This window comes from Abramis brama, assembly GCF_963993115.1.
Source record: "Abramis brama genome assembly, chromosome: 24".
In the NCBI taxonomy this organism is placed as follows: Eukaryota; Metazoa; Chordata; class Actinopteri; order Cypriniformes; family Leuciscidae; genus Abramis; species Abramis brama.
Genome location: NC_139986.1, coordinates 11,955,073 through 11,978,127, shown reverse-complemented (window position 1 = coordinate 11,978,127; position 23,055 = coordinate 11,955,073). Strand labels below are relative to the sequence as shown.

The 23,055-nt window shown below is 37.6% G+C and overlaps 2 protein-coding genes across 2 annotated transcripts in view; one reads left to right on the top strand and one right to left on the bottom strand.

The window, feature by feature from the left end:
- Positions 1 to 9,509: 9,509 nt before the first annotated feature.
- prlh2 (prolactin releasing hormone 2) lies at positions 9,510 to 11,786 on the top strand. Its single transcript, XM_084102757.1, has 3 exons — positions 9,510 to 9,568; positions 9,854 to 10,039; positions 11,304 to 11,786. The coding sequence occupies exons 2-3, from the start codon at positions 9,874 to 9,876 to the stop codon at positions 11,489 to 11,491; spliced, it is 354 nt and encodes a 117-aa protein (XP_083958883.1). The 5' UTR covers positions 9,510 to 9,568; positions 9,854 to 9,873; the 3' UTR covers positions 11,492 to 11,786.
- Positions 11,787 to 11,797: 11 nt separating this feature from the next.
- Positions 11,798 to 23,055, bottom strand: part of myripb (myosin VIIA and Rab interacting protein b) — a 276,968-nt gene continuing 265,710 nt past the window's right edge. The window contains exons 14-17 of the mRNA XM_084102756.1: positions 22,466 to 22,627; positions 22,295 to 22,390; positions 22,090 to 22,162; positions 11,798 to 14,064 (exon numbers count right to left, since the gene is read on the bottom strand). Coding sequence (XP_083958882.1) covers positions 14,051 to 14,064; positions 22,090 to 22,162; positions 22,295 to 22,390; positions 22,466 to 22,627 — 345 coding nt within the window. The 3' untranslated portion in view covers positions 11,798 to 14,050. The remainder of the gene's footprint in view (positions 14,065 to 22,089; positions 22,163 to 22,294; positions 22,391 to 22,465; positions 22,628 to 23,055) is intronic.

The window sequence follows — 23,055 nt, the reverse complement described above, 5'->3', positions numbered from 1 at the left end:
TTTTGACCTGAAAATAGAATGGGGAACTGGGTGAGACATTGTGGATTTGTGTTTACTGTTTTGAGAATATGAGGTATAGTTTCAAGAAATGTGTTTAAGCAATAGAGAAAAACTGTAATAAAAAAGACTGTGAGGTCAGAGACGTCTAATATTGGTTTTTGGATATTTGTGTTTCTGAATTGCTAAAACACTAAACCCCATTCTCTGAACCAGGCAGTTAAAAACCATTTGCAGATCTCATGCACTCCAAACACATTCTCACTCACTAAAAAACACATCGCACTGTGATGCACTTGTCTTGCAAAACACTAAACCCCAGGCAGGCAGAAGTTAAACACAACTAAAACACAGTTGTTATCGTTAACACACAACAACTCAAAATTGTTCACACATTTCTAATGATGCGATCAAACCAACTGTACAAAATAAGTCAGTTCAGGAGTGCACAGGTGGCACAGGTGCACTGAATGTTGATATAAACAATAGATGGAAACAATCTGAAAAGGAGAGGTGGAAGAGGATGAGTATGAGGATGAAAAAGAGCAAGGTGTGGACAGTGTTGTCAAGGCTGGATCCGGCACACTACAGGGTTTTTCCCTTTGCCTGGCAAGAGACGACATTGCCTGTGATGTGGACAAAGTCCTCAGGCCGGACCCAACATGAAGACATGATGCTGAGGCAAAATTAATCTCTCTCACTGACTTTGCTTTTGCAGTTGCTCAACTCTTTACTGTATTTTACTGTAAGACTACTGTATTTTTACAGTATGCAAGTGCTCAATATACAGACATTCACTACAATTTCCTTCAATTGCTAACACACTAAAATGACATGCACAGCACAATTATTTAAACTGACACACAAAGAGCAAAACCTCTTCTCAACACATTTTCTGCTTTACACACATTTTGCAATTCAAAATGCCACTTTTTAAATGCACTGAACACGGTTCTCTGCATAAGACACAACAATCTGACATAAAGTCACATGTTTGCCATTTCAAAACACTGCCATTCAAAATGACACTACATGAACTAATTGGCCAATACATGTGCCACCTGGCCAAATTGATTGTTAACACTTCAATTTTTTTCAGTTTACTGTTGTTTGTGAGCATATTTTTGTTCAGTCCAATGTAAATATATCTGCTGTGCATCTGTTGGACTGACTTGTTTGGTGAAAAATAAAAAAATAAATGTTTCAACAGCATGTGTGTGTATCTGCAAATATTTCTGTGCATGTGAACAATCTGAAGAATTTTCTACAATTTGAACTATTTTAGTATTATGGCAAAGCATACCAAAGATGAGAGTGCTTTTCATTAAAACAGTGTATTACAACAGTGTGTAGTTGGTTAGACAAAAATCTGGTAATATGAATGAAGTGTGTGCCATTTCGTGCAAAAGTTTGATTTTGATAATGCTATATGTAGTTTTAGTTGCAGTGCTTCATTATGCAGGATATATTTGGTATTTTGCAGTTTGGTTGTGTGGTTTTGTGAATTGTGGTAAGCATTTTGATAAAACCAGCCTAGTTTGCAAAATTATGTGTTAGCAATTGGAAAAAAACTGTAGTATTCAGTACAATACTATACCTTACTGTAAGTTGCGATTACTTTTTTTAACGTAATTACTGTGTTACAATATGCTTTTTTTCTGTAACTGCATGCTTTGGATGCTGTGTTCTCCATTTTTTGATGTAGTGAGTGACTAATGAATGATCTGTAGTGTTTATATTTTGACTGGCTGTGTGTAAGATCTGAAAGCATTATTTGATTTTGATCACAGACAAAATGATTTTGAGAGAATTGTTAGATTTTTGCCATAAGAGTGTGTTTAAGGTTTTGAGAAAGTGAGGGATGGTTTCGAGAAATGTGCTTTAGCAATTCAGAAAAACTGTAATATAACATTCAATGGAAAATGTCTGACTCGTTACAAAACAAGAATAGTCTGTATCAACAGCAGCAAAGATGATAAACATGGCTGTTGCTGAGGAAAAGAACACAGGCACTAATTCTTTACCGTTGGTTTAAGAGAGGCTTTTACATTATGACTATTATTATGCAAAATATGTCTCTTGTGGAAGGCTTGTCAACAGCATTAAATCGAAAGCACATTACAGTGTGACTTTTTGGGGTCATTATTAAAATATGGTGACAAACCTGTCCCTTGACTTTTCAGTCACAAAGTAGTCAAGAAACTCCATATAAAAAGTATCATTTTTATAACAAGTTATAAAGTCCACATATACAGTTTATTAAAGGGGTCATGAACTGAAAATTTTCTTTGATCTTTTGACAGTTAAGAGGTCGTTATACTATAAAAATATCCTGATACTCAACTCTGTATTTCTTCACGCCCTGACGAAACTTACCAATTCACAAAATTAATGGAATGCATTGCTGATATAAAAAACTGGATGACTAGTAATTTCCTACTACTTATGTCTGAAAAAACAGAGATTCTAATAATTGGACAAAAAATGTCCTCACGTAATAACCTAGAATACTGTCTAACACTTGATGGATGTTCTTTCAAGTCTTCGTCATCGGTTAGGAACCTGGGTGTGCAATATTTAATTTGAAAGTCACGTTTCTAGTATCTGTAAAACCGCATTCTTCCATCTTAAAAATATATCTAAATTACGACATATGCTTTCAGTGAAAAATGCAGAACAGTTAGTTCATGCGTTCATGACATCAAGGCTATTATTGTAATGCTCTTATGGGTGGTTGCCCTGCATGCATAATAAACAAACTACAGCTGGTCCAAAACGCAGCAGCTCTAGTTCTTACCAGAACCAGGAAGTATGACCATATTAGCCCCATTCTGTCAACACTGCATTGGCTCCCTATTAAACATCGTATAAATTGTAAAATCTTACTGATTACTTACAAGGCACTAAATGGTTTAGCTTCCCAGTACTTGAGCGAGCTCTTAACGCATTATAGTCCTTCACGTCTATTGCGATCTCAAAAGTCTGGCCTGTTGTTGTGCAAATGAGCAGGCCAGAGCGCATTAAGGGTTTTCTGTTAGAACGGTGTCGTGTTAGCGACCTCTAAGTTAATAACTAATGATCTTTGCAACGGAAGTGAATCAATCAAAACTAACTTTAGCTGGACAATAACTTTATTCTAGAGCTGCTGTAAAGCCAAAACAATCTCTGTTACTTTAATTTCCCATTGTCACTGTAAAGCTGCTTTGAAACAATCTATATTGTTAAAAGCGCTATATAAATGAAGGTGACTTGACTTGACTTGACTTGTAAGTTTTAAACCTCAAAAGTTCCTTGTTATTGAAACCAAGGCCAGAAAACGACAGGATCTGAAAAGTGGGGACTTATGATGTCATAGTGCAGCAAAAGACCGCCTTTGCAGAAGAATATCAACGCCTACGTCTACTGTACATCAGCGTGTCTTTGGCGCAGCCCATTGGCGCATTAGTGAATAGTGACATGAGAATGAGAAAAGATCGACACAAGATCATTACCTTCCAAAGGATCCTAATGCTAGGGTTTTTTTTCAACCATGTGAATGTCTCAGCAGTGCATTTTTTTCTATTCAGTGCATTTCACTGTGGATTATTTGGTAAATCAGTCGCAATTTCGACGCAGGCTTTGCAAACAGACTTTTACGATATGGATCTGCCAGCAACGCCACAAATATGTAAGTAACCATGTTTATTCTAATGCCTGATCTGTGTTCAGACAGATTATCTTTCTCTCAAAATCGTTCAATACTGTTTATGCATCAGTAAATCAAGCCAGTGACTAAACGATCAACTTCACATTGTTTCTCTTAGTAGGATGAAAATAATCTTATTTAAACTGTGATTATATTATATACAGAAAGCGATCAAAGAATGCTCCCTTTCCAATCGCCCAATTGTCAATCACACAATTGGGCTTATCTGGACACTTGTCAAAACTCGTTATGAAATCAATGACGCTGTTACACTGCACAACTAAGCTATTACTGTATTTACATCGTGTTTACATTGTTATTTGGTGAAAGCATTCGTGAGAGTGCAGAAATTGTGTTGCAGTGATGAGATCACTTCATTCAAGCGATCAACAGACTGTCTGTCATCTGTTCAATGCTCATTACTGCAACCTCTCATGGGATGGGAATAGATCTAAATATAATGCTATAATCAATACTTTTCACGATTCGTTAATCTCGATAACTGTAATAGTAAAAACATAGTAAAAGTTTTCGAGAGAGTTCAACATGTAATACTAGCTATTTCATATGCAAACATGTCAGCCAATCACAGCAGTTTACACAATCAGTTTACACTGAAGTCTCACAGCAGACACGCCCCTTCAAACAGAGCGTTCAAATCATAGGGCTAAAATCGGGCTAGGAAAAATGCATTTTACTTCTAAATTATGACAATTTTTGATGTAAAAATCAGGAAACATTATAAAATAAAATAATCCAGTTCATGACCCCTTTAAATAATGTGAAATAATTTGAATCTATATTGTTTTGCAAATAAAAAAAACCTTCTGTTTACACCTCCTCTTCCCAAGCACCACCTGTAGAGATCTGCAATGGGGGTTTTAATGTATTCTTGCAGCAGCATGGCCTTTGTTATTTTAACTAAGCTGATTTTGATTTCCAGGGTTAAGCATTACAAGGTCTAACAATTTCTGCAAAATGCAAGTCAATTATTAATATCAATTAATTTGAAAAGAATGCTTGTCCTGATGTTACAAGCCTAGAAATTATACATTTAAGCAATCAGCATTCAAGTTACTTAATATGCTGGACCTTTAACTGTGCAGTGACTAATAATATTGCACCAATCATTATGCTGTGTCCACATTAATCAAGACAGAAGAATGAGTCAGAATAAAAATAGCTGCATTCTCAAAGATTGTGTATAAGTTATAAAAGTTATCAAAAATCTAATCAGGTGTGTTTAAAATGCACCACTGAACTGCATACTGATTCTGGCCTTCGCAATAATTGTCTCTGCAAGTCATGCCTGCTCACACACACATACACACCCACACTGGTTACACACGTGATTGCTCATTGAACAGTTTATGAGGATGGCTGCTAGTCTGGACTTTATCGCAGAGAAAACTACAGTTGATCAATGCTTGTATCAACCCACTCTCTGTGTAGGCAAAGATTTACACCCCAAATGTCCCCAAAACAGCATGGGAATGATTGAAGTTGCTGTCGCTTTGGGGTGAAACATCTTAATAAATCTTTCAAAGACACAGTCTCAATGAAAGCCACACAGCTAGAAAAAGTCCATTCACTCGCTTCATAGCTTAGTTTAGTAATAAGATTAGGTTTAGATGAACTAATAGAGAGGGTTTGTTTAGAGATTGGCATGTTTCAGTGACTAAATGACTATTTGAATTGTATGAAAACAAATCATTCCTTGTTCTGGATATTTAACTATAGAACTTAAAACTAGATATATTCATATAGAAGCTTGAAATGATAAAACTGATAGATGATTTCAGTTACACTTTACAATAAGCTCTCTTGGATGTTAACATCAGTAAAGCATTATCTAACATGCATTATCTAACATGAACTAGTAATGAGCAATATATTTTCATAGCATGTATTATATATAGCATTTAAACAAACAAAATAAATAAATGAACAAATAAAGATGTATCCAAATGTAATTAAAACCATCAAGTTACCATATAACTATATTGCCAGAAGTATTGGGACACCCTTCCAAATCACTGAATTCAGGTTTTCCAATCACTTCCATGGCCACAGTTGTATAAAATCAAGCACCTATAGGCACACAGACTGCTTCTACAAAGATTTGTGAAAGAATGGGTTGCTCTCAGGAGCTCAGTGAATTTGAGCGTAGCACCGTGATAGGTTGCCACCTGTGCAATAAGTCCATTTGTGCAATTTCCTCACTACTAAATATTCCACGGTCAACTATTAGTGGTATTATAACAAATTGGAAGCAATTGGGAACAATAGCAACTCAGCCACAAAGTGGTAGGCAACATAAAATCATAGAGAGGGGTCAGCGCATGCTGAGGCACACAGTGCGCAGAAGTCTCCAAATTTCTGCAGAATCAATAGTTACAGACCTCCAAACTTCATGTGGCCTTCAGATTAGCTCAAGAACAGTGTGTAGAGAGCTTCATGGAATGGGTTTCCATGGCCAAGCAGCTGCATCCAAGTCTTACATCACCAAGTGCAATGCAAAGTGTCGGATGCAGTGGTGTAAAGCACGCCACCACTGGACTCTAGAGCAGTGGAGATGTGTTCTCTGGAGTGATGAATCACACTTCTCTGTCTGGCAATCTGATGGACGAGTCTGGGTTTAAAGGTTGCCAGGAGAACGGTACTTGCCTGACTGCATTGTGCCAAGTGTAAAGTTTGGTGGAGGGGGGATTATGGTGTGAGGTTGTTTTCCAGGGTTTGGGCTTGGCCCCTTAGTTCCAGTGAAAGGAACTCTTAATCCTTCAGCATACCAAGACATTTTGGACAATTTCATGCTCCCAACTTTGTGGAAACAGTTTGGGGATGGCCCCTTCCTGTTCCAACATAACTGCGCACCAGTGCACAAAGTAAAGTCCATAAAGACATGGATGAGCGAATTTGGTGTGGAGGAACTTGACTGGCCTGCACATGGTCCTGACCTCAACCCGATAGAACACCTTTGGGATGAATTAGAGCGGAGACTGTGAGCCAGGCCTTCTCGTCCAACATCAGTGCCTGACCTCACAAATGCGCTTCTAGAAGAATGGTCAAAAATCCCCATAAACACTCCTAAACCTTGTGGAAAGCCTTCCCAGATGAGTTGAAGTTGTTATAGCTGCAAAGGGTGGGCCAACTCCATATTAAACCCAACAAATTAACAATGGGATGTCATTAAAGTTCATGTGCATGTATAGGCAGACATCACAAAACATTTGGCAATATACTGTATGTTACTCAATGGGACTGTGTGGATTCCAGTGGATTCCATCCAAATTGGATGTAATAAATGTTATTGTGGTAGTCAATCATAACATATTTACTTGAAAAACAATCCTTTCCTAGTTATAATCTCAGATTGTTCTGGTGTCCACATATACAACATTTTCAGTAATTAAATAGGTTAACAGGGGGGCATGACCATACATTTCATAAGCAAATATTTGTCAGTCATGTTTTTAGATGATGGTGTGATATGGCAATTAATAGATAGAATAGAATAATAGAAGATTGCAGGTGTTAACAGAATTATATTAATACTAGACTGTGGTTCTTGAAATCAACAATAATCAGCCATGAAAGCTACTTGACACTTGAATGTCTGTTTTAGGACCTGTAAGCACAAAAGACACACCGTGATCAAATGGGAGCAGAGGATATTTTTAAGTTATCACACCATGTAGCTCGGATTTGACAAAATTTGTTGTGTCCTCAAAATGCAATTGTTTACAACGTTATATATATATACATTATTCACAATATTGAACATGCTAAATAATAAATAATAAAAAAAACACAGTAGGGCTCCAGCACATTCAGTGCTTGAGCCCATAATGACAGATTATTGGAGCTCAGCTCATCGCTAGCATCTCATTGGTTGCATACTCTAGAAAAGAGGATTTTATTTGTGGTGCATCTGTTTGTTTTGGGGACATCTCATATTTGTAATATCATTATGGTAATAAATGCTGATGGATTTAGGCCTTATTTGCTCCATGTGCGATGGTGGGGCTATCCTCTCCTCCTCATCATTAGACCTGCACCTAATGCTCACTGCTGTCTGCTCCTGGAACACAGAAGCAGAACTAGACACACTCAAAATCGGCAACTATTTTATGTTTATTTGTAACTATTTTATGGTTTTATTTTATGATCAAACATGCACAAAGATCAAACATTACATGCTTAAAAATAAATATATGATGAGCCAAAACATTATGACCACCTGCCTAAAATGCTGTTGGTCCGCTGCGTGCTGCCGTGTGGACTCTACAAGAGCTCTAGGGCCTCATTTCTAAAATGTTTCCAGAAGTGAAATCTATAAATTGCAAATGATCTTGAAATTGTGCGCAGATGAATGGTTTCAGATCTCCGCCTTGTAAATGCCTAATTAATATCATTAACATAAAAGAGCAACAGCCAACGTCCAGATCATTTACTTGAGTATGGTAAGTGGCAAGAATTGTTAGGATTTTCAAATACCTGCAGTTCTCCGACTCTGTGAGTGTGCCTGCTTAGACCCTGACGTGCTGCTAAGCACATTTCCATGTCAAAGACCATTTTTATAAATATGAACGTTGGCATGGATTTTAGCGTTTTATAAATGAAGGAATTAAAGGATATGCTTCCTGTAGGTTTCGAGGTGGAGACTCCATGGTTCAAACTTGTTGGTCCAACATATCCCACAGATGCTCAAATGGATTGAGATCTGGGGAATTTGAAGGCCAGGGCAACACATCTTCATCATGTTCCTCGAACCATTTTTGAACAATGTGTGTAGTGTGGCAGCATGCATTATTTTGCTGAAAGATGCCACTTCCACCAGGGAACACCATTGTCATGAAAGGGTATACCTAGGCTGAAACAATGTTTAGGTGGCACTTGTCAAGTTTATGTCCCTCATGAATGGCCAGACTCAGGGTTTCCCAGCAGAACATTGCCCAGAACATCAAACTCCCTCTACCTGGCTTGATGTTGACCCACAGTGCATCCTGGTGCCATCACTTACCCAGGTAAATGGCGCACACGTACATGGCCGTTCACGTGATGTAAAAGAAAATGGGACTCATCCGACCAGGCGAACTTCTTCTACTGCTCTAATGTCCAGTTCTGACGCTCGCGTGCCCATTGTAGGCACTTTCGACGGTGGACAGGAGTCTTCATAGGCACTCTGATTGGTCTGCGGCTACGCACCTCATACACAGCAGAGTGCAATGAACTGTGTTGTGACACATTCCTCCTATAGCCATCATTCAAATTTTGTGTGATTTGTGCCACAGTATACCTTCTGTTGGCTTGGACCAAAAGGGATAGCCTTCGTTGCCCTTGTATATCGATGAGCCTTGGCTGCCCAACACCCTGTCGCCAGTTTGTGGTTCTCGGACCACTGTTGGTAAATTCTCACTACTGCTGAGTAGTTTGAATCAAACTATTTAAAGGAATAATTCGCTCATAAATTTAAATCATTGGCTTCTGCTGTAGCTTTCAAATTCGAAATCTCAGTCAACAAGTGCCTTTTTTTTTTAAGTTAATGTGTGTGTCAGAGATCTGCTGATGAAGTGCGTCAGAACGTGTCTGATTCACAAATGGACGAGTTCTCTCATCGCTCTTTCACTGCGGTGGGTCCAAGTCAAGGGATCAAAGCAGTGGAGATGCTGATGGGGGATTAGAAGAGGAGGAGGAGAGGAGAAAGGGGGGAAGTGGGAGGTGTGCGTGTGTAAGGAGGGATGTCCTGCAAGATTGACGTGATCTAATCCATTTTGTGACAGACTCCTTGCGATATATAAGCAGGACATCTTCACATTCCTGAATTACTTGGACTCTGACCCCAGAACACAGGTGTTACTGAAGAGCAAACGTCCAAAGACACATGTAAGTTCAACAACTCTTTCTGATTGAATCAATAGAGGTAGCTGTTAAGTAAAAATGTGTATGGTGATTTTTAAAGTTAATTTCTTAACAAAAATATGATTACAGTTACTAGTGCACAAAATGTGCAGTTTCTACCTGATCTGACCCTTAAAATTACTTTCAATGTTGTGATAGTTGATCAGTCACAAAATATTTTCTTACTTGAATTAATCGTAGTATACTATGCAGGTAATTGAATAAAATACAAGTTTTGTGCTTACTGCCATAGCTATTTGTGTCGTGCAGTGCCCTGTCTCAGACTCAGCATGCTGCCCGCCGCCTTCACTCGGCCCGTGACGAAGTGCCTGATTGGCTCGCGCTTGGGGACCGTCGCGTTCCTGCTTCTGCTCGTTCTGTCCGCCACTGAATCCTCTGCACACGGCACCACAGTCGAGCACGACCTCCACATCGTCCACAACGTTGATAACAGAAGTAAGTTTTTTTTCTTCTCGATCAGTTTTTTTTCTTCTCGATCAGTTTTTTTCATTGTGGTGAATTTATTATTCACTGTATTCACATAACAGCTCCAAGAGACTTGAATGGCAGATAGATAGGCACGCAGTGTCAGTCAGTGAAGCAGCTTTCAGACGTTCATGGATTTAAAATATAATTTAAAATATTAATATATTTAAAATATTCATAATAGGCTACATAATATAAATTCGTAATGCATTAAAATGCACCGTGTAATCAGTTATATCTTTTCATAAATAATTGTAATCACTGTCATAATTTTAACATGTACATTTTATACAATGTAAAAGAACATCTTAAGGTTACCAGTAAATAAAATGGATGAAAAAAGATCAGTGGCACTAACAGCATTTTTGCGCCTGTATATGTTATAGTTCATGACATTATATTTCATTAACTGGTATAATGTTAATATGCCAACCTGCTTGAATTGCTTAAATCTGCTTTGTGGCTTTAAAATACAAAATAATGATTAATAATGCAGATGGTAAAATAGATGGCCAGCGCTTCCTCAAAAATGTCCTTCAATGAAGCATAGCTACCAAACATAATCAGGAGACTTATTTTTGATTACAAAATATTTTACTTTAAAATATACACTTTGGCTGTAAACTATGTGGAAATAAATACAGTTTATAATCAGTTTATAGCCTATATGTACAGTGTTTTACAGTCAAATTACAAGTATAGTTATCTTAAATCTAATATACATTTTAACTGTATATGATAAAAGTAACAAGTAACAATTTATATTGTAGCATTTTTACCCTGTTTTAGTCAAATCACTGTGCTGTTGCTATTTTAAGAAACAATTTGAACTTGATTTAACTCATAAAAATGATTTTCATTGGTCATATTAGTCATATTAAATGATGGTTTTGACTTGAATAAAACCAGTTAATTTATAGATTTGACCAAGACACATTGTTTAGTTTGCCAAAGAAAAAAAAAAATCAATGTACTTAGAGGATTCTATGCATTCTAAAATGTGAAATTTGGTGTTGCTTATTTGTTTTAATGCATTTTATAACTGTGCATTACAAGAACATAAAAATGTGTTTAAATAATGTATTACTAAGATATTTCTGGTTGTTATATATAACAGTGAAACTGGAATTAGATTAATTTTTGACAACAAATAGACAAACACGATTTGTTATATGCATGCATATGCCAAATATGCACTTTAATAGTGACATTTGTCTTAACCTGCCCCAATCAGGTCCAGAGATCGACCCGTTCTGGTATGTGGGTCGCGGTGTGAGACCCATCGGGCGGTTTGGAAAGAGACAGAGCGGAGGTGATCTGGAGCCGGTGGTCAAATCTCTGGAGCTCCTGTTGAACGCTTTCAGGAATAAAGAGAGCTTGCGGAACGCGCTGGCACAAGAGGAGTCAGACTGGTTACCGTGAGATCTACTACCTACAGCAACCTGTTGCCTGTAATATTCCAATGTGTTTTAGTGTGTTTAACTAATCACAGTTTTATCATTCTCTCCATGGCTGTGTGCCTCTCAATATTCATTTCAAATAAACTGACTGGCAGGTGAAAATATCTGTACATATTACATATGCAATCTATATTAATAAATAAATGTACAAATGTATGTATATGTTTTCCTCTTATTAGTAGTTTACTGTAATAGATTATGCAAACTACTGCTCCACAATTAAATTAAAATATAATCTACCAAAGAAAAGCAAACATCTGCGAATCTCTTCAGGAATGCAAACTTTATTCATATTTATTTGAACACTGCTTGTGTCAGAACAAATTTGGCACATGAGAATTCATTGGCTTTTTTCTTTTCGCTACACAATATTTTCTCCACACTCCCCATTAAAACTTTGTGGTTAAATTACACAGAGGACATTCTGATAAGAGGCAGGCTAATGCCTTTTCATTCATGACAAACCCAAAATACACTTGAAAAGCCTACGATATTTAATTTCTTGTCTTTTTATACCTCATTCAAATGTAAATATGCATTCGATTTTTCAAATAGAAAAATACATGACACTGTAGGACATTTTCAATTTCTTGACTGTGCTTTTCAGGGGATATTTTACATCTATTAGAAACGTGATACATGCTTTTATACACTAACATTGCCATAGACAACAACAAGGAGCAGGACCCGTTTAAGAGCATGAATGCTGAATAGCTCCTCTGTAGAGAGAGTGGAATGGAGAAGACAAAGTTTGGGATGATGGTGCAAATTGTATATTGCATGCTAGTTTATTCTCCATTGGCTCAAAGAAAAGAAAAAAAAAAGAAAAGAAAAGAAAAGAAAAAAAGACCTGGAATATCTTCAAAGTTCTGTGGAATATCTCAAGATAACTAAAGATTAATCTTTCATGCTTCTGTGATTTCTCTGAGCGAAAAGGCCAATTTGTGTGACTGAACACACATCACACAGCACAGACGTCATCTTAGTCACTCACTAAGACAATATGATGCACAGCTGTAATTCTGCAAAAAGAGGTGGATATCCCTGCTTTATAAAATGCTCAAAAAGAAGAATAACTCAGCTATTATTGTCAGATTTCTAATGTGAATCACAATAGCTTACCTTGCCCAGTGGCAAATGTAAGCTAATGTGATTTGTATTGTGGTACAAATGTCCAGGCTAAATAACATTATAACAAACATAAAGATTATCTCTGTGAGAACATAATGCTGTGATCAAACACACTGGTGGTTTGGCTTATCATAAGTGTGAAGTTGTAACACTGTGCTATTGCAGCATTTTGCTAAATGTTATATTTACTATTGCTATGGATTATCAATTGCAAACCAATCCGCACCACAGAAACATTGCAGAATGTTTTAGAATGTCCAAAATTACATTTTAAGTATGTACATGATTTTCTAGGTGAGCAGTGCTCTAAGAATAAGAATGGGGTTTTCAGATTAATAAATGAATAAGTCAACAAGGCCATAACCCCTGTGGATGTATTACCGGAGTGCTCCTCATGGAGATAGCAGTGATTTGATGTTCATACTCAAGAAATCAATAGATATCTGAGGTTGATTCAAACATAAGTATGAATACACAGGGGGTTTATGATTCATGCAAACACACTCAAAAACTCATTATATGGCAAGGTGGTCAAGTGCTTTCAAATAGTACTTGACCCTTATTTTTAGGAAAATAAAATAAAGACTAAATGATACATTTCACAGTTATTTTAGATGCTGAATGCAGTTTTTATACAGCACCTCAAAGGAACAACTCCAAAAGTGACCATCGGAAAAAGAAACCTGAGATATTTGCACCAGATACGAGCAGAACAGAAACATGACAATGAAAATCAAACAGGTCCTGCAGATATTTTGTGTTTACTTTCACATAGACATTTCACACATTTAAAACTTTCACCAAATGTGCTCCAGCTTCTTTGCAAAACAAAATAATAATAAAATAAAGGTCACATTGGTCATCCCGAGAGGTCTTTTTCTAGTCACATTGCCGACATACAGATTTCAAACATGTACAACACTCACCAAACGTTAGAAAAAGAGGTGACGTCCAAGATTTTTAACATTTACAATTGTTCATTTTTTTACACATACAGTAATTACATGAGTTTAAATCTACAATTACAACCCTCTGTGATGGTTCATTGTAGGAGTTTGGTCTCCATTAAGGCAGAGAGAGAGAGAGAGAGAGAGAGAGAGAGAGAGAGAGAGAGAGAGAGAGAGAGAGAGAGAGAGAGAGAGAGAGAGTTAGGGGTCCCCTGGTAACCGGAGGTGTTGAGCTCCAGGGTTTGGTAGAGTTCTTGTTGGGGTCAGAATTTATATCAACCCTACATAGGTTGAAGGACCAGAAGTTAGATCAAGGCACTGGTGTGGAACAGCCTGATGGTCCTAGCAGTCACAAGTGGTGTGATATTGAGCAATGTAGCTTATCTGAGGATCACAGAGAGATCACGTCCTCTTCTCATGGCCTCATAGATCTCACCTGCGGCTCAGACTTCCGGTACTGTGTAGAAGAAATTCAAAACAAAACAATTTTCTTCATGGAAATCCATTTTCATAATGATATATTAGCTTAATGTGCAGATGTGTTTAACACTTAGCTCTCTTAGCCCTGAACGAAAATGTACTTTTGGATAATCTAACATGAATCTTGAATAAGCTGTTCCTGTGATTGTTACAGCCAATAGAAGGAAATTTAAAGGGATAGTTCACGCAAAAAATTAAATCCTTACATCACCGGTAACACTTTACAGCTGGGTTCTTCAACCTTGCTCCTGGAGATCTACCTTCCTGCAGACTTCAGTTCGGCCCTGTCCCAAAAGGCACCCTAAACACTTACGGTCTTTCTACGAGTCCCACACTTTCGCTTAGACTGTCGGGTAGAAGTCTGCTGCAGAGATTGTTTCAGTGCGCATACATTTTCTGCCTAGTATTTTCCTATTATTTTTGCCTAGGATCTTCTCAGTCTGGCATCCATGTGCACGCACACTCTCTCTGCGCTGCAAAAAAGTGCTGATGATCTGACAACACTGACAAACATATATGTTAGAGTTTAGCGATGTTCGTTGTGAAGTTTTGCTCAAATTAAAGTTTCTGTTCTTTCATGAGCAATTTTATTCTACTAAGAACCTTCTCTGTGACGAACTATAATAAATCCGAACATGATTCTTGACCTTAGTGACATGTGAAATGGCTTTTACTGCATTATCCCTTTTGATAATTATGCAATTAAGGGCAAATATATATTTTAGCAAAATAATGGTGATTACCATTTTAACCATTATCGGTCTGCCCTACTTGCAAGCACCCTTCTGAAACCTACAGTAAATTGATAAACGGGACAATCTGTCTTGTACAGTGGCCCAGTAGTGCATAACACAATGAAATTTAAACAACACAACAGAAACAAGCCACAACAATGGAAACAAGCCACATCACAACGAAATCGTCTCAACACAACAGAAACAAGCCACAACACAACAGAAACAAGCCACAACACAACAGAAACAAGCTACAACACATGGAAACAAGCCACAACACAACAGAAACAAGCCACAACAAAACGGAAACAAGCCACAATACAACGGAAACAAGCCACAACACAACAGAAACAAGCCACAATACAACAGAAAAAAGCCACAACACAACAGAAACAAGCCACAATACAACGGAAACAAGCCGCAACACAACAGAAACAAGTCTCAACACAACAGAAACAAGCCACAACACAACAGAAACAAGCCACAATACAACGGAAACAAGCCACAATACAACGGAAACAAGCCACAACACAACGGAAACAAGCAACAACACAACAGAAACAAGCCACAACACAACGGAAACAAGCCACAATACAACGGAAACAAGCCACAACACAACAGAAACAAGCCACAACACAACACAACACAACACAACACAACACAACACAACACAACAGAAACAAGTCACAACACAACAGAAACAAGCCACAACACAACAGAAACAAGCCACAACACAACGGAAATGCTCCCTCTCCCTTTCTAGGCCACTATAGAGGGTATGTTAAAGCTAAGGACTTTATAACAGAGGTAATGGTCTAACGAAATCAAAATTTTGGACATTTTACTGTCGTACCCTTTAAAAAAAAACAAAAAACATTAGCCAAGTCATTTATATAGCTATGTGAATTTAAAGTGTCATTTAAAAAAGCCTGGTACGGTAAAAACTGTTTAAAATTAGACCATTACCTCTATTATGAACCCCAAATTTAGTATGAACCCCAAACAGCATTGTGAAATTAATTCAACAGTAATATGTGCCAAGTTCCAGGGTTAGAAACTGTTAAAAATTTGGATGTAAATATAGAAAAAAATAGAAAAGGCACCATGAAATGGGCTGAATGCGCAAAACAATGATAATGTATTGCTCCAAAAAAGAAATTGCAAGGGTTCATATATAAAAATATATTGGATATCAAAATTTGGATTTCATTAGATCATTACAACCTGCATTAAATCCCTCGGCTCATTCAACTCTAACAGCGCTTAATTAAAAAAGACAAAGCGCTGCATTTATGTATATACATTTATATATATAGGCCCCGTTTGTGTGCGAGCATATGACCATTTCCATTATGTTGTGGCTTTTTTCCATTGTGTTGTTTACATTTTGTTGTGTTGTGCACTACTGGGCCATCTTACAGGGCCTTCCAACAATGTTCCACCACACCTGCCAGCAATTTTCAAGTAACCCCTTGGTTAGCTGGTTCAGGTGTGTTTGACTGGGGTTGGAACTGAACTCTGCAGGACAGAAGCTCTCCAGGAGCAGAGTTTGAGACCCCTGCTTTCCAGTAATGTACAACTATGTAATAGGTAACACAACCATAAAATACTAATAATACTTGGTAATGTTCATTTCTACATACACACTACCATTTAAAAGGATCATGTGATACTGAAGATTGGAGTAATTGCTGCTGAAAATTCTGTTTAGCCATCACAGGAATAAATTAAATTTTAAAATATATTAAAATAGAAAACATTTATTTTAAATTGTAATAATATTTCGCAATATTACTGTTTTTTGATCAAATAAATGCAGACATGGGGAGCAAGAGACTTCTTTCAAATATATATAAAAAAAAAGATTCTTACCCCAAACTTTTGCATGGTGAAACTACAAATACATTTTAACATTAAAAATGTACATAAATGAAAAATATGCATAATATATTATTCATATATAAAATATGCATATCTATTAAAATGGAATTCATAGAACAAACACCTTAAGTAGACCTTTTATATGATGAGCACTTTTAATTTCAGAGGTAAAATTCATTTATTCAGATATTTTTTTATGGGCCATAATGAAGAAAAAAGACTTGTAATTATAAATGTAAAAAAAATGTAATTATTGTAAAGACCATAGTTTAACATAATCTAATTTTGACCAAAACTGCTTCACTGCTTACTAATAATAAAAATAAATAAATAATAAAAAATCCACTGATCCACCAAATCAAAGTCATGTGGTGTGACCAGCATGTAGGGTTGGGTATCTTTTGAGTTTTTTTCAATACCGGTGCCAATTCGATACTTTTAAAACGGTACCAGTGCCTAAACGGTGCTTGAACCGATACTTAAAAAACAAAAACAAACATCTATCCATCTATCTATCTATCTATCTATCTATCTATCTATCTATCTATCTATCTATCTATCTATCTATCTATCTATCTATCTATCTATCGTAATAATGTATGATTTGCAAAAATGAAAACTGCTGCTTCTGTGTAGATGAGAGAATCAAAGTGTATGCGTGTTGTGCACACGCTACATTGATTATGGCCAAGCATGCGCCCTTAAAATAGCATATGAATAACATGCGCAACGCGCCACTGACTTTAAACTAGTTTTTTTTTCGGTTAGTGGCGGAATTGTTTTCTAAACCTGTAAAATAGCATGAGGGAACGTTTGCGCCGGAACACGCCTCCTCTTTGCGCTGAACCGCCCCCGGGAGCGCAAGTGTATTTCTTAGTTAACCGACGTGCTTCTGTGGAGGGAAAAGTCCGCTGTGCGTGGGTGCAAAATAGGAATGATACATGCGTCGGTGTACAAAGTCAATTGCACTGGGTGCAAGATAGGGCCCCTTGTGTTTTGTCTTTTAAGAAACCTTAATAATGATCATGATTCATGTTAGTTGATCTATAACACACAATGGGCGTTACTCAGCAAACACAGAATGACCCAACGTTCTAACAACGTTTTAACAACATGGCTAAAAGGTTGCTATAACTACGTTGTTTGGTGAAGGTTGTTACAGCGTTGTCACAATGTTGACATTACACCACCGTTCAGGGCCATTGCTTAAGGTTGTGCCTATGGTGTCTTGACAACCACTGGACTACATATGTACTCGTCACTGCCCTGAAGCGTGAAAATCAGCCTTTTAAATTTCAACCGCCCGTTGGCCTCATTGTGTTGTCTCATTCTTCATCGAGCAAGGATACGTGAGTATTGCGTTTAATTTACCTCAGCAAAATAAGATATGTAATTATTCAAACACAACCTACAACTTCGTTTTTCATTTTATTTGTCTGCTATTTAGTCTCATTCGTTTCTTTGCTCCTCTGGATTTGTGGATGTTTCCTGGACTGATTCCGGTTACGGACCTTTATCATCCGGCTTTCGACTATGCTCCCCTGTCTGCCATGTACAGAACCTGGTTTTGTTCATTAAATGTTCTGATCTTTGCTTTTTATGTTTTATTTATTATACTTTATATAAATACTAAATTTGTTTATTTGTTTATTTAGTTTTTTTTCTTTATTCACAAATGTATGACTTTTGGAAGTGCAATTTGATTACCATATAATAAAGTTGAATTAACGTAAGCTCTTTAATTTTTACTCATCAAAGAGTACACTTGCAGGTGTTGATTATAATTAGGCTAACTTACTGATAGCCCCATTAAATAAACAATATTTAAAAAGTATATAATTATCTAACATCTGACTAATTAAAAATTAACCTCATAACATAAAATGCTAAATGGGGGATTTCTATAGGCCTATCTAGCATAAACATTTTTTTGAAGTTGAAGAATTTAGAAGTTGATGATCACGCGATCTGAACGGTCTAATCACACCGGTGTGAACGATCGTACGCGACCATGCAGAAAAAAAAAACTTAAACAGCAAATTATATCATAGTGAGGACCTCTGCAGATTCTCATGACTGTGTCAAGGTCAATAATTCTTGCAAAATATCAGATAATTTAACCTTTTTATGACAAGGCAAGGTAAAATGTAACTTGGTGTGGTGACTCCTTTATTAATTAATAATTTTAAAAATTAAAGGGCAGCATGGACGTTCTGCAAAACATCTTCTTTTGTGTTTCACACAAGAAAGTCATAATGGTTTTAAATGACGTGTATGAGTTAACAACAACATAATGTTCTTTTCTTTTTTTTTTTTATGTCAACATACAACACACTGTTCAGCTTTCTGATGTATTGACATGGATTCTGCAGTATTACAACATGCAACATTGACTAAAGAACCACTTCAGGCTTTGTACAAGCTGTTACCGTCTCCTATTGGTAGATTTGTGTGACTAACAGCTGAACTGGAAAAGTAAGCTTGTCCTTTGAAGCTGCAGCTAATGTGAAATAAAGAAATCAAGATGAATCATGGTCATATCAATGGGCAGCGCTAAACAGAAACCCTGATTAGTAGGAAGATTAAGCAGAAAAAGACAAGAGAGGAAAAAAGATAATATTTTTGGCCGACTCTCTGTTTCTTCTCTAATGGACCCTCTTTTCTTCTCCCAGTGTCTCTACATGGTGCATTAAGTTTTGCACCTTTTCACTGGTTGCTCATTCCACCTTTCTTTTCAAATCAAAATGTGTAATGTCACTAGGTGTGAATACAGATTTTTTCCCCCTTCCTCAACGTCAGTGGAAGAAAAAGCTGCTCTTTTTTCTGAACCACATGAAATTGTTGCCTGTGGGATTTTAGCAGGTTCATGATGTGATCACACTTACAGTACACAGAGTACTGCATCTATAAGACATGTAGGATTTAAGCATCATTGTGTTTCTGAAAATTTTACTGATTCCATGGAGGGTATTACAGCTTCTTTAGATATACTTCAAAGATATTTTACATGAAAAAAAAAAGACCAGGCCAATGCCCTGTGATCTGTCTTAAGTGTGAATTTGCGTCCCACCAGGTAGTATCTTAAAGCGTACCAACCTTTTTTTAAGACCATGATTCCTCAATCAGAGTTTGAGACTAACGCTTTGACCTCAGACAAAATAACATAAATCCATAATCCATACAAAATAGTCTTTTGTACCGACAGAATAAGGAAGACGGACTGCAGCTGGACTACGTGCTAAAGATGAGAGACCATCTGCAGAAGACAACAGCCCTTTCACGAGATAATCTCCTGCAGTCTCAAAAACAACAAAAAGAATGATACGACCGAACAGCCAGATCCCGTACATTTGAGCCAAGTGAAAAGGTCTTGTTGTTGTTACCAACAAGTGAGCATAAACTGCTGGCTAAGTGGCAGGACCCCTACCAAATAAAGTGGAAAGTGGGTCCTGTGACATATGAGATAGAGATCCCATCCAGGACCCAGCCCTTGCAATTCTTTCATGTTAACATGTTGAAGAAGTGTGTTCCACACAACCAGAACCTACGTCTGAGGAAGTAGCGTTATCCACCATCACATCACTCTCAAAGATCCCAAACCCATTCGTCAGCCTGTATACCGGGTCCCAGAAAGACTTCTGCCAGTTATGAAGGAGGAGTTGGAGACCATGCAGAGCCTTGGTGTGATTGAACCTTCAACCAGTGAATGGAGCAATACCATTGTCCTAGTGCCTAAGAAGGATGTCAGTCTCAGATTCTGTCTGCATTTCCACAAGCTCAATAATTTGAGCAAATTTGACCCGTATCCCATGCCAAGAGTGGATGAGGTAGTGGAGAGTCTTGGAAGAGCAAAGTATCTCACCACACTTGACCTCTGCAAGGGATATTGGCAGGTTCCACTAAGTTCGGGGAGCAAGGAGGTGACTGCATTTAAAACACCCTTTGAACATTTTCAGTTCTGTGTCCTTCCTTTTGGGCTTCACGGAGCTCCAGCTACTTTCCAAAGGATGATGGACCAGGTCCTCCGGGGGACTGAGAAGTTTGCAGCTGCATATTTAGATGATATAATCATCTATAGTCAAACTTGGCAAGAGCATATGGGTCATCTGAGGGACGTGCTACTGAGAATTAAGAATGCTGGTCTAACCATCCGCCCAGACAAATGCACCCTAGGTATGTGCTGGGTCATGGAGTAATACGTCCACAGGTGGGGAAAGTGGAGGCCATCAAGAATGCAGAATGGCCAGTGACCAAGAAACAGGTCTGTTCTTTCCTTGGACTTGTGGGGTGGTACAGGCGTTTTTTCCCCAACTTCTCTGAACAAGCCTTTACCTTAACTTATTTAACTAAAAAAGACAAGCCAAATAAAGTTAACTGGACTCAGGACTGTGAGAGGGCTTTCCAGGACCTAAAGGACTCCTTATGCACAGAGCCTGTTTTACAGAGTCCCGAATTTGAAAAGACTTTCACTGTACAGACGATGCTTCTGAGCATCGGGATTTAGAGGGATTTAGAAAAAGTTGTTTTTGCCAATGATTTTGTTGTTAAACTCTTTCTCTGTTAATGGTTGTTGTTTTAGCTGTTTGGAAGGTTTAAGTGTTGTGTTGGATGTTTATATTATTTAATTTGATTGTTACAAATCAAATGTGCAGTGTTGCAAACTTGGGGCATTTGGTTTAGCCAAAATTAGCACATTGTTGCTGTTTTATTTTATTTTGTACAGTTTTTATTTATTTTTGTTTTCTCCTGCACTGTAAATATTTTAGCACCTTCCAATAAAACACAATTTTTGGATTTTGCATCAACTTTTTGTACAGCACGTCATTTCCCTTTTCCACTCCAACTGGATGGCCTCCCTACAGTGGAACCATGTTTTTATAAATATTCAGGCAACTTTGATTATGATTCCAGTAAACACATTTGTCAAGAATGTTCCATAGAATTTCCTTCAAAGTCATGAGGAAATGGGAAAAAAGTATAAAAATAGAAAGAGATAAATGAAGGTTAAAGAAATGGTGTCCCTTCTTCCATTAGCTGAAATGTCACTCAATTCAAACATTGCAAGTCAAGATGTGTTGCGTTTGGACGAGAATTGTGAGAATCACTGAAGGATCCCATATTGAACGAGAAACCTGGCACAACATGTTTTGTGTCTTTTTTAAACTGTATACAGAAGGCCGGGGAAGTTTTTAGTGGTTTGGTTCTTACACAAATTCTAGTGCATAAGTAGTTTATGGTGCTTTTTCCCCCTATTTGGAGTTCCCATTATTAAAATTAGCCCTCTGGACATTCTGCACTATGCTTTTAATTGTGCTCTAAGGAAGATAGTAAATCTTCAATAAACAGTCAATAAACCCTTTCAAAGTGTAGTATATGTGTGTTCATACCTGATGACAAACTTCTGAGAGGAGGAGCAGGAAGCTTTCTCCTCTGATGACGAGAAGAGTCCAGTGTCTGGGACTGATGTAGGAAAAACATTGCATCACTAATAAGTCTAAAATCATGAAGCAAAACCATTTCAATTGTACATGCATCCTACTTGTTTTTAAAATTTAATCTTAAGTGTAATATTAAGGTGCATAGGAAACTCACCATGGGTTTAGATTTGTTCTTGGAAAATCGTGTGCATGCAGATACATTCAGACCTGCAGTTTTGAGGGCTGATATTCTTGCCTCAATATCTGAGATCTGCAGATAACAGATAAACTTCTAAATTTACACTCGAAGAGTCTGAGTACTAGATAGTACATAGCAAGCACTCACCTGGAGCTCGGACTGCTGCACCTGGGCGGCAGCGGTGGCCACCTGGTCTTCCATAAAGGCCAGTTCAGTTTCTGTGGTGGAGCTGCTGATGTTGCGTGCACAGGCTTCTAAGTCACTCAGCGCCCCCTCTAGGCTGTACACAGCACCTGCAGCCAAATACACCTGCACACAGATCACAGGATCACAGAAACCATTAGAATTTCACAGATGAATGTGAGAGCTGAATGATGAGGCAACACAAAAAAAATATTTTCACCTTTAGGTGTGCTGGTTTACATTTTACTTTTTTCAAAGCTGTGAGCTGTGAAGATATGCTTCTGCTGCATAAATAGTCATGCATAAATCCCATAGCAGATCTAGGCAGGTGGATCTGGGGGAGCTGGAGGATTTTAGAGGAACTCTAATGCGCTGCAGGACGGTGACTACAGCGAACACTGAACCACCAGACTATTTAAATGTTGAGCAAGAAATTTCATTGGCTGCAGAACCAGCAGAGGCCAGTTAGCTTGAGCCATGTGGTAATGGTGTGATTGCTTGCAGAGTACATGTAAAGGACCTATCAGCCTGTGCCATCTAAAGTTTAATGACTG